The 13,081-nt window shown below is 46.8% G+C and overlaps 1 protein-coding gene across 1 annotated transcript in view; it reads left to right on the forward strand.

Annotated features, from left to right (window-relative positions):
- Positions 1-13,081, forward strand: part of SLC41A3 (solute carrier family 41 member 3) — a 107,245-nt gene that overhangs the window by 14,792 nt on the left and 79,372 nt on the right. Inside the window, 1 exon segment of the mRNA XM_032592364.1 lies at positions 2,065-2,351. Within this exon segment, the coding sequence (XP_032448255.1) occupies positions 2,097-2,351 (255 nt within the window). The 5' untranslated portion in view covers positions 2,065-2,096.

Genomic DNA, 13,081 nt, shown 5'->3' on the forward strand with positions numbered 1-13,081 from the left:
CAAACCCTGGTAGGCTACCGGGGGAGTGGTCACCTTTATGGCTTATATTACCCTGTTCTGGGTATCCTTTATAACCTTTTGAAGGGCCCTGTCCTGTATCCCTTCCCTGCCTGAGATTCCCCCATTGAGGAAGGTAAGTGTAGCAAGACTTCCCTCTCTGGAAGCCCTTGCTGTCACATGGGTTCCTGACATTTTGGGTTATCTCTACAGTCCAATACTTAGTCCTTGGGGCACCAGGTAACTGACAGAGAGTGGGTGTTTTTCCCTTGTAGCAATCTTTGTGGAGGGAGGTGAAGGCGCTGAACGCCCTTGACTCCCTTATTGTCATATAGCAATCCTGGGGGCAAAGTGGGTAAGCAACAGTTGTAAGGGTGGGAGAGGTTATCATAATATACAGGCAATACTTAACAATCCTCCCATCCAGAGGAGGTATGTGAGATCCAGCATGCATCTTTTGTCCCATCTCTAGCTTGTTGGTGCAGTCTCTATTAGCCCAACAGTAAGAAGTTAGATGAGGGCTATGACACCAGTGAGGGGCAAGGGCTGGCAGAGTTGCATCCAAACCCCTGGGCTCAGTCCACATATTGATTCCTCAAGCTTCTGTCACACAGGCCAGCCAACTTTCAGGGTGTGGCTGGAGCAGGGCTGGAGATCTCAGGGGCCAGTGTCTTTTTGAGGATCTGTTATTGCTGCTTTCTGTAGCTGTTGTTGGTTTAGCAACCTTTCTAAATGACTTCTTTGGTTTGTATTCTGTGTTGTACTTAGCTCCTGAGGACTCTGCTCTGTGGTCAGGTAATGCTTGGTTAGAGATTTCCTTGAATGCCGTGTGTGGAAGTGATGAGTCCCTCAGTCTTTGCCTGGAGGCTCTGTGTGCATGTTGGGGCACACCTTCAGTACATAGTGCTGTCGTTCACAGCCCTGCCTTAGTCTTCACGTCTGCTTATGCATAGCCTCCAGATCAGCTGGGGGTTAGAGCTTCGGGCCTTCTCGGCTCTTTCCTGAGCATATGCCCAGCTCACCATGAGAGGCCTTCTAGATTCCCAGGATTTTTAGGAACTTTTCAGAATTTAGGCATCTCATCTTTTAGGCTTTTGGTTTCTGTATTATTTACCCCAGCTATTACCCACTGCCTTAGGCAGCTTGAAGTGCTTATAATTGTTTTCAATAAATATCCCCCAGGGAAAAGGTTTTTTACACTATGTGAATTTTATAAGTCAGGTGAGGGGCACCTGGGTGGGTTAGTTGGTTGAGCTGTTGGCCTGGGCTCAGGTCATGATCTCACAGTTCATGGGTTCAAGCCCCGAGTCAGGTGCTGTGCTGACAGTATGGGGCCTGCTTCGGGTCTGTCTCCCTCTCTCTGTCCCTACCCCTATTCGCACTCTGTCTCTCAAAAATAAAGAAACGTTAAAAATTTTTTTAAATGTCAGGTGAAATACAGATAGTCTGTAAGTGGCATTTTGCGATGAACCACCTGATAGGCAAACAGTGATAGTCCTTTGAGAATGAGGCTTTGAAAGAGCTCCAGCCCATTCTGCTCTTTCTAGGCTGTTGGTTTTTAAGGGTGCTGCAGAGCTGCAGAGCAGGGGGTGGGACTAAGGCACAGTAAAAATATCACAAACACCATGGACACTACAATGTGGCTGTTCTTGCTGAGGATTAAGCATTTTTTTTTTTAATAAATACTCCTACATTGCTCCAAGCTTTGGTGAATTTCCAGAGTTCTGAAAAACTGGGTTCTGACATTTTTTGCTAGGTATCTTGTTCTTCTCTGGAGGAAAGAATTTTCCTCCACCTATACCACCAGTTTTGCTGACTCAAATTCGTAAATATTGAGTGCTCTCTTCTGTGATATTTTATTTTTCTCAAACATGTGCATATTAAATAAAAACTGTTTAAATTGGTGTTGCAGGAGACCATGTGGAGCAGTCCCTGAGCGAGGGGCTATTGACTAGGTAGAATGATGCCAGCCTCTGCTGGGCAGAACGGCCTGAGGGCTTACAGGGTATCAGTCCTATGGGGGTCAGGAACTCTGCTGATCAGCCACTATTGCTTTGTGTCTCCCAGGTTAAGGCTGCCAGGGGCTCAGCTCTGCTCACATGGATGGGACAGAGACCCGACAGCGGAAGCCAGAGGAGCTGGCTCTGCCACACGCCTTCAGCCCTGGAAGACTCTCTGGAGCCTCAGAAGATGGACTTCCGAGTGTGTCTGAGAGCCACAGGGTGGTCTCTAAACCACTGGGGTCTGAGTTCAGCAAGGAGACTGCCTTGTCCATTGGCCTTCAGGTGATGGTGCCCTTCATGTTTGCAGGACTGGGACTGTCTGGGGCTGGTATGCTTTTGAACTATTTCCAGGTAAGAGGAAAATAAATGGGAATGGTGGTGTTGGGGGCACTGTTGAATGCCATACCTGAAGAATAGGCCTCTACACTTTGAATCCAGCTTGAGGGACAAGGGACAGGACGTCCTCTTCTTAAATACCATTTTTCTATAAATTGAGAAAGATTCTTTTAGTTACTGGTGACAGAGACTAAAATTAACCCAGGTTAAGCTTTAAAAAGACAATTTATTAGCTCATATAATTGAAATATGTAAGGGGTTAGATTTCAGGCATGGCATGATCCAGGTGCTTAAATGATTAGCAGGATGCTGGCTTTTTCTCTGCCACTCATCTATGATTTATTTTCAGGTAGGATTCTGTACATAGAGGGGAAGATGGCCCTTGGCATTTAATTTCAACTTAATACATGCGTTCTTAGAAAAAAGAGAGACTTCTTTGTCAATGTCCACATCAGTCTCTAAAAATTGATCCTGATGTCAGGTGTCCACTCCTGTTCCAGTTCCTGTTCCCTGAGGGAGAACATTCTCTGGCTCGCCTGACTACATTGTCATCACTCTTGGAGGGGAGGCAGGGTGCCTTGATTTGCAGCCCTACCGAAATGCCACAGAGTGAAGAACTGGGAGTTACCCATCAGACAAAAAAGTTACAAATGTACCCTGACTTTCTTGTTCTTCTACTGTCATTCCTTTCATTGGTATGGTCTCAGAAGTCCTCCCTGGAAGGACATAGTACCTAAGAATATTCTAAGTCATGACTGGCCACACTGTCATTCCTTTTATCAGTGTGGTCTTCAGAAGTCCTTCCTGGAAAGGTATAGTCCCTAAGAATATTCTAAGTCATAACTGGCTAGATCTCTCCTATTAGTTAGCAGTCAGCAGAGATCAAAGGCTGTCTAGAGTGAGGCAGACTGGGAGAAACAGGGCTGATGTGTGTGACAGTTCCTGGCCTGTGACTCACTCAGTGCTCCAGGGGCTCTGTGTCTGGTAACCTAGGCCCTGCCCCTCATGGATTTAAGTCCCAGTTCTACCACTTAGCAGTAAGGCTGTGGTTTAAATTTTTAAAAAGTGTTTTTTAAGTTTATTTATTTATTTTGAGAGCAAGAAATAGCAAGTGGGGGAGGGGCATAGAGAAAGAATCCCAAGCAGGCTCCCTACTGTCAGCTCAGAGCCTGATGTGGGGCTTGAACCTATGAACCATGAGATCATGATCTGAGCTGAAATCAAGAGTTGGATGCTTAACTGACTGAGTCACCTACCCCTAAATTTTTTTTAATGTTTTTTTTTTTTTTTTTTATTTTAGAAACAGTGTGAGTAGGGGAGGGGCAGAGAGAGAGAGAGGGAGACGCAGAACCTGAAGCAGGCTGCAGGCTCTGAGCTCTCAGCACAGCGCCCCGTCATGGGGCTCAAACTTACAGACCACAAGATCATGACCTGAGCTGAAGTTGAATGCTTAACAGCCACCCAGGCGCCCCTAAATTCTTTTTAAACTAACACTAAAATCAAGAGATTTTATGTAAAAGTCTGAATTTCTGTTTTGTCTTGAAACTTGGCAACTCTCACATAATTGGCCCCACTTTCTCTCACTGCACAGTGGATGGTTGCAGCTGCCTCCAGGCGGCCATGTTCTCCGATTTGCCACAGTCCCCACCATCCCACTGCATTCCACCACCTGCCTGGCCCTGCTCCAGTCTGGAGTTCTCAAAGACCCTTCCAGTACCCAGCTGTCTAGTTCCTCATGACGTCACAACACCAGTGACCACCAGCTCACTCCCAGAATCCACCTGGACCTTGCCCGGCCCCAGGATGGCTGTCTCTTAAACCAGAGCACCTATCCCAGTCTGATTCAGTCCCTGCCTGCATGTTTGGTCTCTCTGTGCCCTCCAGACCCCTCAGCCCTCTCCTTTTTCCTGGTGACCTAGTCCACATTTTTCTTGACATGGTTAGTCAGCACTGCGGTAGCCTCTGGAGCACCTCAGTGTCCCAGCCTCCTCACCGCCCTACTTACTTCAGGTGCTGTTCCCTGCAGTCCATTCTCAATACCACTGATTTGCAAGATGCCTATTTTATTGAATGTTCTGTCAGTATGGTGTCACTGGGGCATGTACCCCTATACAGACACACACACACACACACACACACACACACACACACACACACCTCACACTTATATATTTATATATACATCCATATATATCAACCCCCTAAACATACACACATTGGTTTAGAGTGTACACACACAGGTTTATAGATTATATAGGGAGAGGCAGTATAACAGTGAGCTGAATTGCTTGAGAGTCCAGACTCTGGAGCTAGTCTAACTGGGTTTGAGTCCCACTTTTGTCACTTACACAAGTTGCTCTTTGTTCCCCTGTTTTCTCTTCTGTAAATTAGAACTGAGCCCCGAAGTTTGTTACGAGGTCTGTGAAGTGGAGGTTACAGGGCCTGGTACTAGGCAGTGAAGGTTAACTGCTGTTAACTCCTGTTGTCATTGATATTCTGTCAGTGCAACAATTTAAGAGGATAAAATTAGGCAGAAATACCCATTCTACAGTTTTTTTCATGTGTTTGTTGGATCCACATGAAGGTCATGGCCTAACTGCCATCTCAGGGGGAACTCCGTGATGCAGATCTGAATTTTATTTTTATTATTTTTATTTTCTTAAGTTTATTTTTAGAGAGAGCAAGCAGGGGAGGGACAAAGAGACCTGCATGTTTGCAGAGAGACAGAGAGAGAGAGAGAGAGAGAGAGAGAGAATCCCAAGCAGGCTCCACACTGTCAGCACAGAGCCCAATGCAGGGCTGAACCCATGAATCATGAGATCATGACCCGAGCCAAAATCAAGAGTCAGAAGCTTAACTAACTGAGCCACCCAGGTGCCTTGCAGATCTGAATTTTAAAACCTCTGTTGATTTCTCTACTGACTGTGGAATAAAATCCAAACTCCGCAAACTGGCATCCAGACATCCTGAGCTCACCTTGGCTGTATCAATTAGGATGGTTTCAGCTACACATACCAGAAAAAACACCTGTAGTAGATTAAATAAGAAGGAAGTCTGTCATCTCCCAAAATGGAATTTCCAAGATGGGGTAATTCCAGGCTTGTAAAGTATTACCATAACTGGCCCACAATGACTCCAAGGAACCAGGATCTTTCCAAGTTCCTGCCGAGTCAGCAGCCAAAGTTGACTTTGCCTTATAGCCCCATCATATCCAGAGGGGGAAGAATGGGTCTTCTGCTCTGGTTCCTTCTCCTTTTTTTTTTTTACTCATTTTCAAAGTTTATTTATTTATTTTGAGGGAAAGAGAGAGTGGGCAGGGAGGGGAAGAGAGAAGAAGAAGAAGAGAGAGAGAGAGAGAGAGAGGGAATCCCAAGCAAGCTCCTCACTGTCCGTGCAGAGCCCAATGTGAGGCTCAATCCCACGAACTGTGATATCATGACCTGAGCTGAAACCAAGAGTCAGAAGCTTAACCAACTGAGCCACCAGTTACGCCTGGTTCCTCCTTCTTAAGCACAGGGAACCTTTCCTGGGCATCCCCAACAAAACTCTTCAACTTCTCACTGGCAGATTTGGGCATGTTCTACTTCAAAACCAAAAATTGGCAAAGAGAATGGAATGGCCATGATTGGCTTGGCTTGATTGAGCTGAGAAGAGGAGAAGGTCCCCTGCCCTGTGGATTGGTTCCTGTGTACAGTTGGTTCTGTCGGGAAGGTGAAAACAGTCAGTGGTGCCACACTGGCTCAGCTGACTAAAGCCAGCACTACTGGACAGACCTCTGTCTGCTCTATTCAGTGGTGCTGGCTTTAGTCAGCTGTGTGGTAACCCCCAGCCTCACTTAGACTGCCCCCTCCCTGTGCCTTCTTTCCCACCAACCCTGAGGGAAGAGGCCTTCCGTCATCCTTCCCACCCCGTTTCACATGGGCAGCCTTACATGGAGCCTTTCTTGAGGTGCTAGCCTCACCAGCATGTCACCTTCTATAGATGTTGGGATATTTGCCATTTCTTTTTACCATGTGCAGGATCTGATGCTCTCCCTGGCTTGAATGTGAACTCCCTGAGAAAAGAGGCTGTGGTTCAGAATGTAAAAGGTTCACAAATATGCACAGGGACAAGGTCCCCAGTCTATACCAAGGCAGCCACTGGGCCCCAGTTTGTTTTGTTTCCTCCTAAAGATATTTTATGCACGTACAAACAAATATCTATATCTGTTCATCTGTCTCTGTATATTTTGCTCACTCTTTTTTTTCAAGTTTTGGCATATACAAACTCTTGACTTTTGGTGTTTTCACCTCACAGTATAGCTATACAGTATATTCACTACACAATATATTCACCTTACAATATTCTTTATAGGTACATTAAAAGTTTCCTTTTTTAGAAATGGTTGTTCAGTATTCCATTATACAAATATACCAGAATTTATTTAACCATTTCTTTTCTGATGTGTTTTTAAACTTAATTATTAGTTTGCTAGGGCTGCCATATCAAAGGACCATAGATGGGCAGCTTAAACAACAGAGACTTATTTTCCCTCAGTTCTGGAAGCCAGAAGTCCAAAATCAAGGTGTCCTCAGGGCTGGTTTCTTCCGAGGCCTCTCTGTGAGGCGTGCAGATGGCCATCTTCTCCGTGTCTCTTTACATAGTTGTTCCTCTGTGCATGTCTGTGTTCAAATTTCCTTTTCTTGCAAGGACACCAGTCATATTGGGTTAAGGCCTATCCTTGTGACCTCATTTTAATTTAATACCACTTTAAAGGCCTTGTCTCCAAATACAGTCACATTCTGAGGTGCTAGGGGGTTAAGACTGCAGTTTGGGGGAGGGGTGCATGATTCAGCTCATAACAACACCTTAAAATAGTCTTACTAATGAAAGCTGCAGTGAATAATCTTTCTTTTTAAGTTTGTTTGTTTATTTAGAGAGAGAGCAGGGGAGGGGCAGCGAGGGAGACAGAGAACCCCAAGCAGCCTCTACGCTCAGCACAGAGCCTGACTTGGGGCTTGAACTCCTGAAGCATGAGATCATGACCTGAGCCAAACTCAGGAGTCAGGATGACTACCTACTGAGCCCCCTACAGTTCCTTGCAGTGAATAATCTTGACGTTTGCTACATGCTGGAGTAAATGAGTAGGGTACATGTTGCAAGTAGAAGTGCTGGGTCAAAACATCATGCATTTGATAGATATATCACCAAATCGCCTACCCTTGGGGTGGGACCAATTATACTTCCTCCAGCACCATAGGGAGATGCCTGCTTGCCAATACTCAGCAACGTAGTTTATTTTCAAACTCTTTGATCTTTAACAATCTGATAGATGGAAAATTGCATTTCCTTGTACACTGTATTAGCTTCTATTACTATGCAACATGTCATCCCCAAATTTAGCAGCTTAAAATGGTACTCACTGATTACCTCATGGCTGCCATGGGCCAAGAATCCAGGAGACCTAGGTTTTCTGCTTCCAGATTTCTCAGGAGGCTGCTGTCCAGACGTCAGCCACAGCTGTGGCATCATCCCAGGGCACTCATAGGCTGTGGGAGGGGTTCAGCTCCCAGCAGGTTGTTGGACTGAGGGCCTCAGTTCCTCTCTGGATGTTGCCCAGAGGCCACCTTCAGTTCTTTCCTCACTGGATGTCTCCAACATGGCAGCATCATGAAAGCATGCAGTCTGAGAAGGAAATAGAGTCCGCTAGCAAGACAGAAACCACCTTTTGTAAATCTTATCACAGAAGCAACATCTTTCTTCTCTTGGCTGGAAGCAAGTCACTGAGTTCAGCCCACATTTCAGGGGAAGGTATTATACCCAGTGTCAGTAGAGGAGGCAGGGATCCTTAGAGATCATTCTCCAGGGCTGCCTTCTGGGTCCCTGGTAGTGCAATTTGTATTTCTCACATTAGCAAGTGAAGTTGAATATCTTTGGATGTTTGCTTCTATTCTTTGCCTGTATTTTTATGGAGTGGTTATCCTTTTACTGGCACCTGAGGGCTTCTTATATATTAAGGGAATTGACCTTTTAATTGTGATATGGATTATAAATATGTTTCTCATTTTTCTATTTGTTGACTTTGCTTTTGATGGTTATGTTGTGCATATTTTTTAAATTTATTTTGTTTGTGTATGTAATGAGATTAATACTCTTTCTTTTAAGGCTCTATGCCAGCGTTCTCCTTAGAAACAGAAGCTGCCTCTCATATAGTTCTCCAGCCCCCTGGGTGCCCACACAAGGCAGCATATATGACAGGGTTTTGGGAATGTGTACATAGGAAGAAGAAAGAACCCCATTCTTTGTGATGAATCTGATCTCTTTGTATTACATGTAGCAGAAATTCAAACTGGTGGTCCACAGACATCATGCTCGTTTGCAGAGGGGTCAGGAACCATGGGCCCCATGGAGTGGAGTGCGGGTAAAGAGGAGGAAGGGTCTGGCAGGGATGGTGCCTTAGCAAAGACATGGAACCCTCTAGAAAGGCAGGAGGGCAAGGGGCTGATGAGAGGGGAGAAGCAAGGGAGTGGAGAGTTATGTGAGGGAAAGGAGTGAAGCCTGGACTGAGTGCCACAGGGGATGAGGCCAGCCTTGATGAGGGATAGATTCCCATCGTTGGGCTGTGGGGATGGTTGAATATAGGGCATCCGGCCTTGGACTTGAGAAATACAGCAGGTCATTAGTTATTACATATACTCCTAACCTGAGAGGGGGACAGCAGATGCTGTGAAGGGCCCTCAGAAAGGAGCGCTTGGGAGCAGAGTGAGCCTGCATGAGCTTGGGGAACACTGTGTGCTATCGGTGGGGGAACCCTCCACCGCCCCTGTTTCTGAAGAAGGGTGTGCCTGGCTCCTTCACAGGCCGGCAGGGAAGCAGAGAGAGCCCGCTCCTCAGGGATAGGAAGGGTTGTGGGAACAGAGCGGGGTGGAACTTGTGGTTAGGTTCCTCATGGCCTTCCTTCTTTCCCCCATGTCACAACACATAATACTGCTAGTTTTAGGCCTCATACCACATTGACCCCATGATGCCGTGACACCAACTTAAATCGTGGTGGTGACTGGGACTTCTAGGGAGCAGGTAGAGAACCCCCTCACCCCCCCAGCAAGTGAAGCAGCCTCTTGACCTGGAGGGAGAGGGCCCCTGGTGACTTATAAGGGTTCCCCATTGCAGCCAATAAAAGGTAGTGGAGGGGCTGTGTTGGGGTGCAGATTAGCATGTATCCCAGGAGCATGAATCCAGATTAAAATCAGTGCCAGGGGTGCATGGCTGGCTCAGTCAGTTAAGAGCGTCCAGCTCTTGATTTCAGCTCAGGTCATGATCCCAGATGTGGGATCAAGCCCCATGTTGGGCTCTGCGCTGAGTGTGGAGCCTGCTTGGAGTCTCTCCTCCCTCAGCCCTTCCTCCTCCTCCTTTTTCTTCTTCTTCTTCTTCTTCTTCTTCTTCTTCTTCTTCTTCTTCTTCTCTCTCTCTCTGTCTCGAAAAAAAAAAAAAAAGAAAAAACTCAATCAAAAAATACCACATTAATCAACCTCCAACCCCCACTGGGGCTTATTTTTCACCTTATAGCTTAATTTGAGGAGACCAGTGTGCCTCTCAATTCTTCTGGCTGCTCAGGGTCTGCAGAGGAGGTGGGGAGTTTATTGAGTCCTTCCTGTAGAGTCAGCCCTGTGTGTCCTCAGAAGCAAAATGAGGGCTGGGCCATGACTGTAATGTGGAAAATAAGGAGGACAAGCAGTGTCCTGGTGAGGCCTTGTATTGGTGGCCTTAGTGCATGTGGAGACATCTGTGACTTTGACCTATATTTGGGTGTCTCTGAGGCAAGAGTGCCTAGTTCCTTAGAGTAAAAGTTTGGGAACAGCTCCTAGGCAGTGGCCCAAGAGTTTGTAAAAAGTTGCAGATGGAACCATTGCTGGCCAGAGCATCCAGTGCTAAAATGGTAGCCTAAATTTGACCATTTTTGCTGACTGTTGGGTGAGTTATTTCCTTTATCAGGGACATAAACATTCCACTGAGCTCCATGATGTAGTATCGTGGTCATACCACCCATAAAGTATACAAAGTCCATTGCTGTTCACTAGGTTAACGTCAAGGGGGCTCCCTACATAGCCAAGGGGACTGGGAGGGGTGACCTCCTCTGGTATGGTAGCATCTGGCAAGGGACTAAGAAAGGACAGAGGAGGCATCCTTCTGTATGGCTATGCCAGAGAGTCCAAGTTTGACTCTATCCTGTATTGAGTCCTCAGTAGCTGTGCCTCCCAAGGCTCAGTGAGCTGCTGCGTATGGAGGGTCACAGGCCAGGGTCTGTGAGAGCCTCCCTTTCCAGGAGAGCCCAGTATGTAGCCAGCAGTTGCTGCTCAGTTGGTGTAAAGGTTAGGCAAGGAGGGTATTTTCTTGCATCCAAGGGCTTCTTGGGCAACATATATCCATTATAGGTGTGTGGGTCCAGGACTCCAAGAAGCATAAGAGGAGGGTGCTAATGCTTTGTCAGTGAAGGAATTTTTGAGGGCACTGATAGCAATGCTGTTGACTTTAATTTGGACAGATTCTAGAGCCTTTTGTTGGGGGTGTCTGTTTAAAACAGCGTCCTTTGCAAGTGACAGCATAATGGGCATAAGTCAAATGTGCAGAGGAGGACTGTGTTGCCTCCAGAATTCAAAAAGGACTACAAGGTGTTGGGCTTCTATGAACAGTTTATTACAGTGTGGGTGCTAAGAGTCAATGGCTGTTTTCTGATAATGTCAAGGATGGAGTTGCTCTCGGTTTACCAAAATATGTTTAGGAATTTGCCAAGGTGTCTGGCTTTGCCCCACATGTGGAGTAATGGCCCATCCTCTCTTTGCGAGCTCCTGAGTGTTTTGCCTTTAGTGAATGTGTCACATGAGTCTCCCTGGAGGAGGACATCATAATGTAATATTAGACCTGTGCTCCTTGAGAAAGGTGCATGCAGTTAAGATGTTGCCTGCAAGACCATGCGTGGCAGAGCTGGTGAGGTACCCCGTGAGTAACCTGGAAAGTCTACTGTGTCCATTCAGAGTTGAAGGTCACCTGCGCCTAAGAGGGTGTGGAAATAGGCATTGAACAGAAAATATTAGCCCAATCTATAGTAGCAAATCCTTACTGGTGCTGATCAGGGGGAGTCGGTAATTTCAGTTACATTGGATGTTGTGTATGGGGCCACAGTGGATGGAACCAGAGCATGAAGGATGCAGTCATTCCACCCTGTGGCAGGTTCTTTCCAGGTTTAAGAGCAGGCCAAATTGGACTTTTTTTTTTTTTTAAATTTTTTTTTCAACGTTTTTTTATTTATTTTTGGGACAGAGAGAGACAGAGCATGAACAGGGGAGGGGCAGAGAGAGAGGGAGACACAGAATCGGAAACAGGCTCCAGGCTCCGAGCCATCAGCCCAGAGCCTGACGCGGGGCTCGAACTCACAGACCGCGAGATCGTGACCTGGCTGAAGTCGGACGCTTAACCGACTGCGCCACCCAGGCGCCCCTAAATTGGACTTTTAAAAGGAGAAGCAGTGGGGGTAATCACCAAGTAGGTCTTGTATGATAAATTTCAAACCTTGAAGGCCCTGTGTTAGCTTACATTGGGCTGTGTTAACTATTTTATTTTTAGCTGGGTGGAGGAGGGTGTTCCATGGTGTCCCATCTTGGCAGTTTATAATTTAGACTAGGTGCAGGAGTGCCACAGAGCACTTGCCAGATACAGATTGCCCTGAGGTGCCTCCTGCTGGGCTATGGCCAGTTGGCAATAGTTCTTGCCTTGGTGATGGGAGGAGATGGCATTACCCAGAGAGACAGTGGGACATGGAACAGGCTAATAATGCACAAGCTGGCCAGCAGTTAGTGGCTCCATCCCAGGCAGCACTGGCCATGTCAGGAGCTAGTCAGGCAGCAAAGAGCAGTTACAGTGAAAGCTGACCAGGCATCTTCTATCAGGGTTGGGCAGTCCTGTTTGTGATGCCAGCTGCTGCAATCACCCTCTCCTTACTCTGTTGGTGAAGGAGGGGTTTCCACCCTAGCATATGGAGATGGCCAAACACATGACCCCAACACTGGACTGAGGAAATCACAGTTTATCAGTCACACAAACTCACACCCAGGGACACGCAGGGTTGCACTGGAAAGCAGAGTGAACCATGAGGGGCTGCAGGAGGCAGGCTTTGTAGTAACAATAGCATAAAGTGCCCCAGTTCTCATTGAAGGTATGATTGACTTGTTTGAATAATTCTGTGGGCCGCAGGAACTAAAACCCCCCTACTCAGGGATAAGTGGGAACTGTGCCTGGTCCCCTTGGTAAGGACGGTTGCTTGACTAGGGGACCTTGTCCCTGGAGAAGAGTGGGGAGGGGGAGTTGCAGGTAGACCCTGTGAGGCCCTCCTGGTTTTACCACATGTCAAGGCAGCAGATCGTAATAATTTTAGGGCCTTACACCACTCAACCTACAGAAGGCTGATTGGGTTTCTTTTTTTCTTGTGTTTCTATGATTCTGTATATTCATTTTTTCACTCATTAATGCAACACGTATGTGTCAGCAGTGGGGGAGGAGAAGACCAGCACTATGCTGGACCCTGTGGAGGACACAAGAGCCAGGCTCCACTCTCACAGCAGCACAGTCAAGCAAGGAGGGCAGCAGATGCATTAGTCAGTGTTAGCAGAAAGAGCTATGAGGCAAGAAGGCCAGCTGCATCTCAGCCTTGGAGAGGGAGGTCCCAGAATGCCTGAGTGACATGAAGGAGCTGCTTGAGAAAGTGCTTGAAG

This window comes from Lynx canadensis, chromosome A2, assembly GCF_007474595.2.
Source record: "Lynx canadensis isolate LIC74 chromosome A2, mLynCan4.pri.v2, whole genome shotgun sequence".
NCBI lineage: Eukaryota > Metazoa > Chordata > Mammalia > Carnivora > Felidae > Lynx > Lynx canadensis.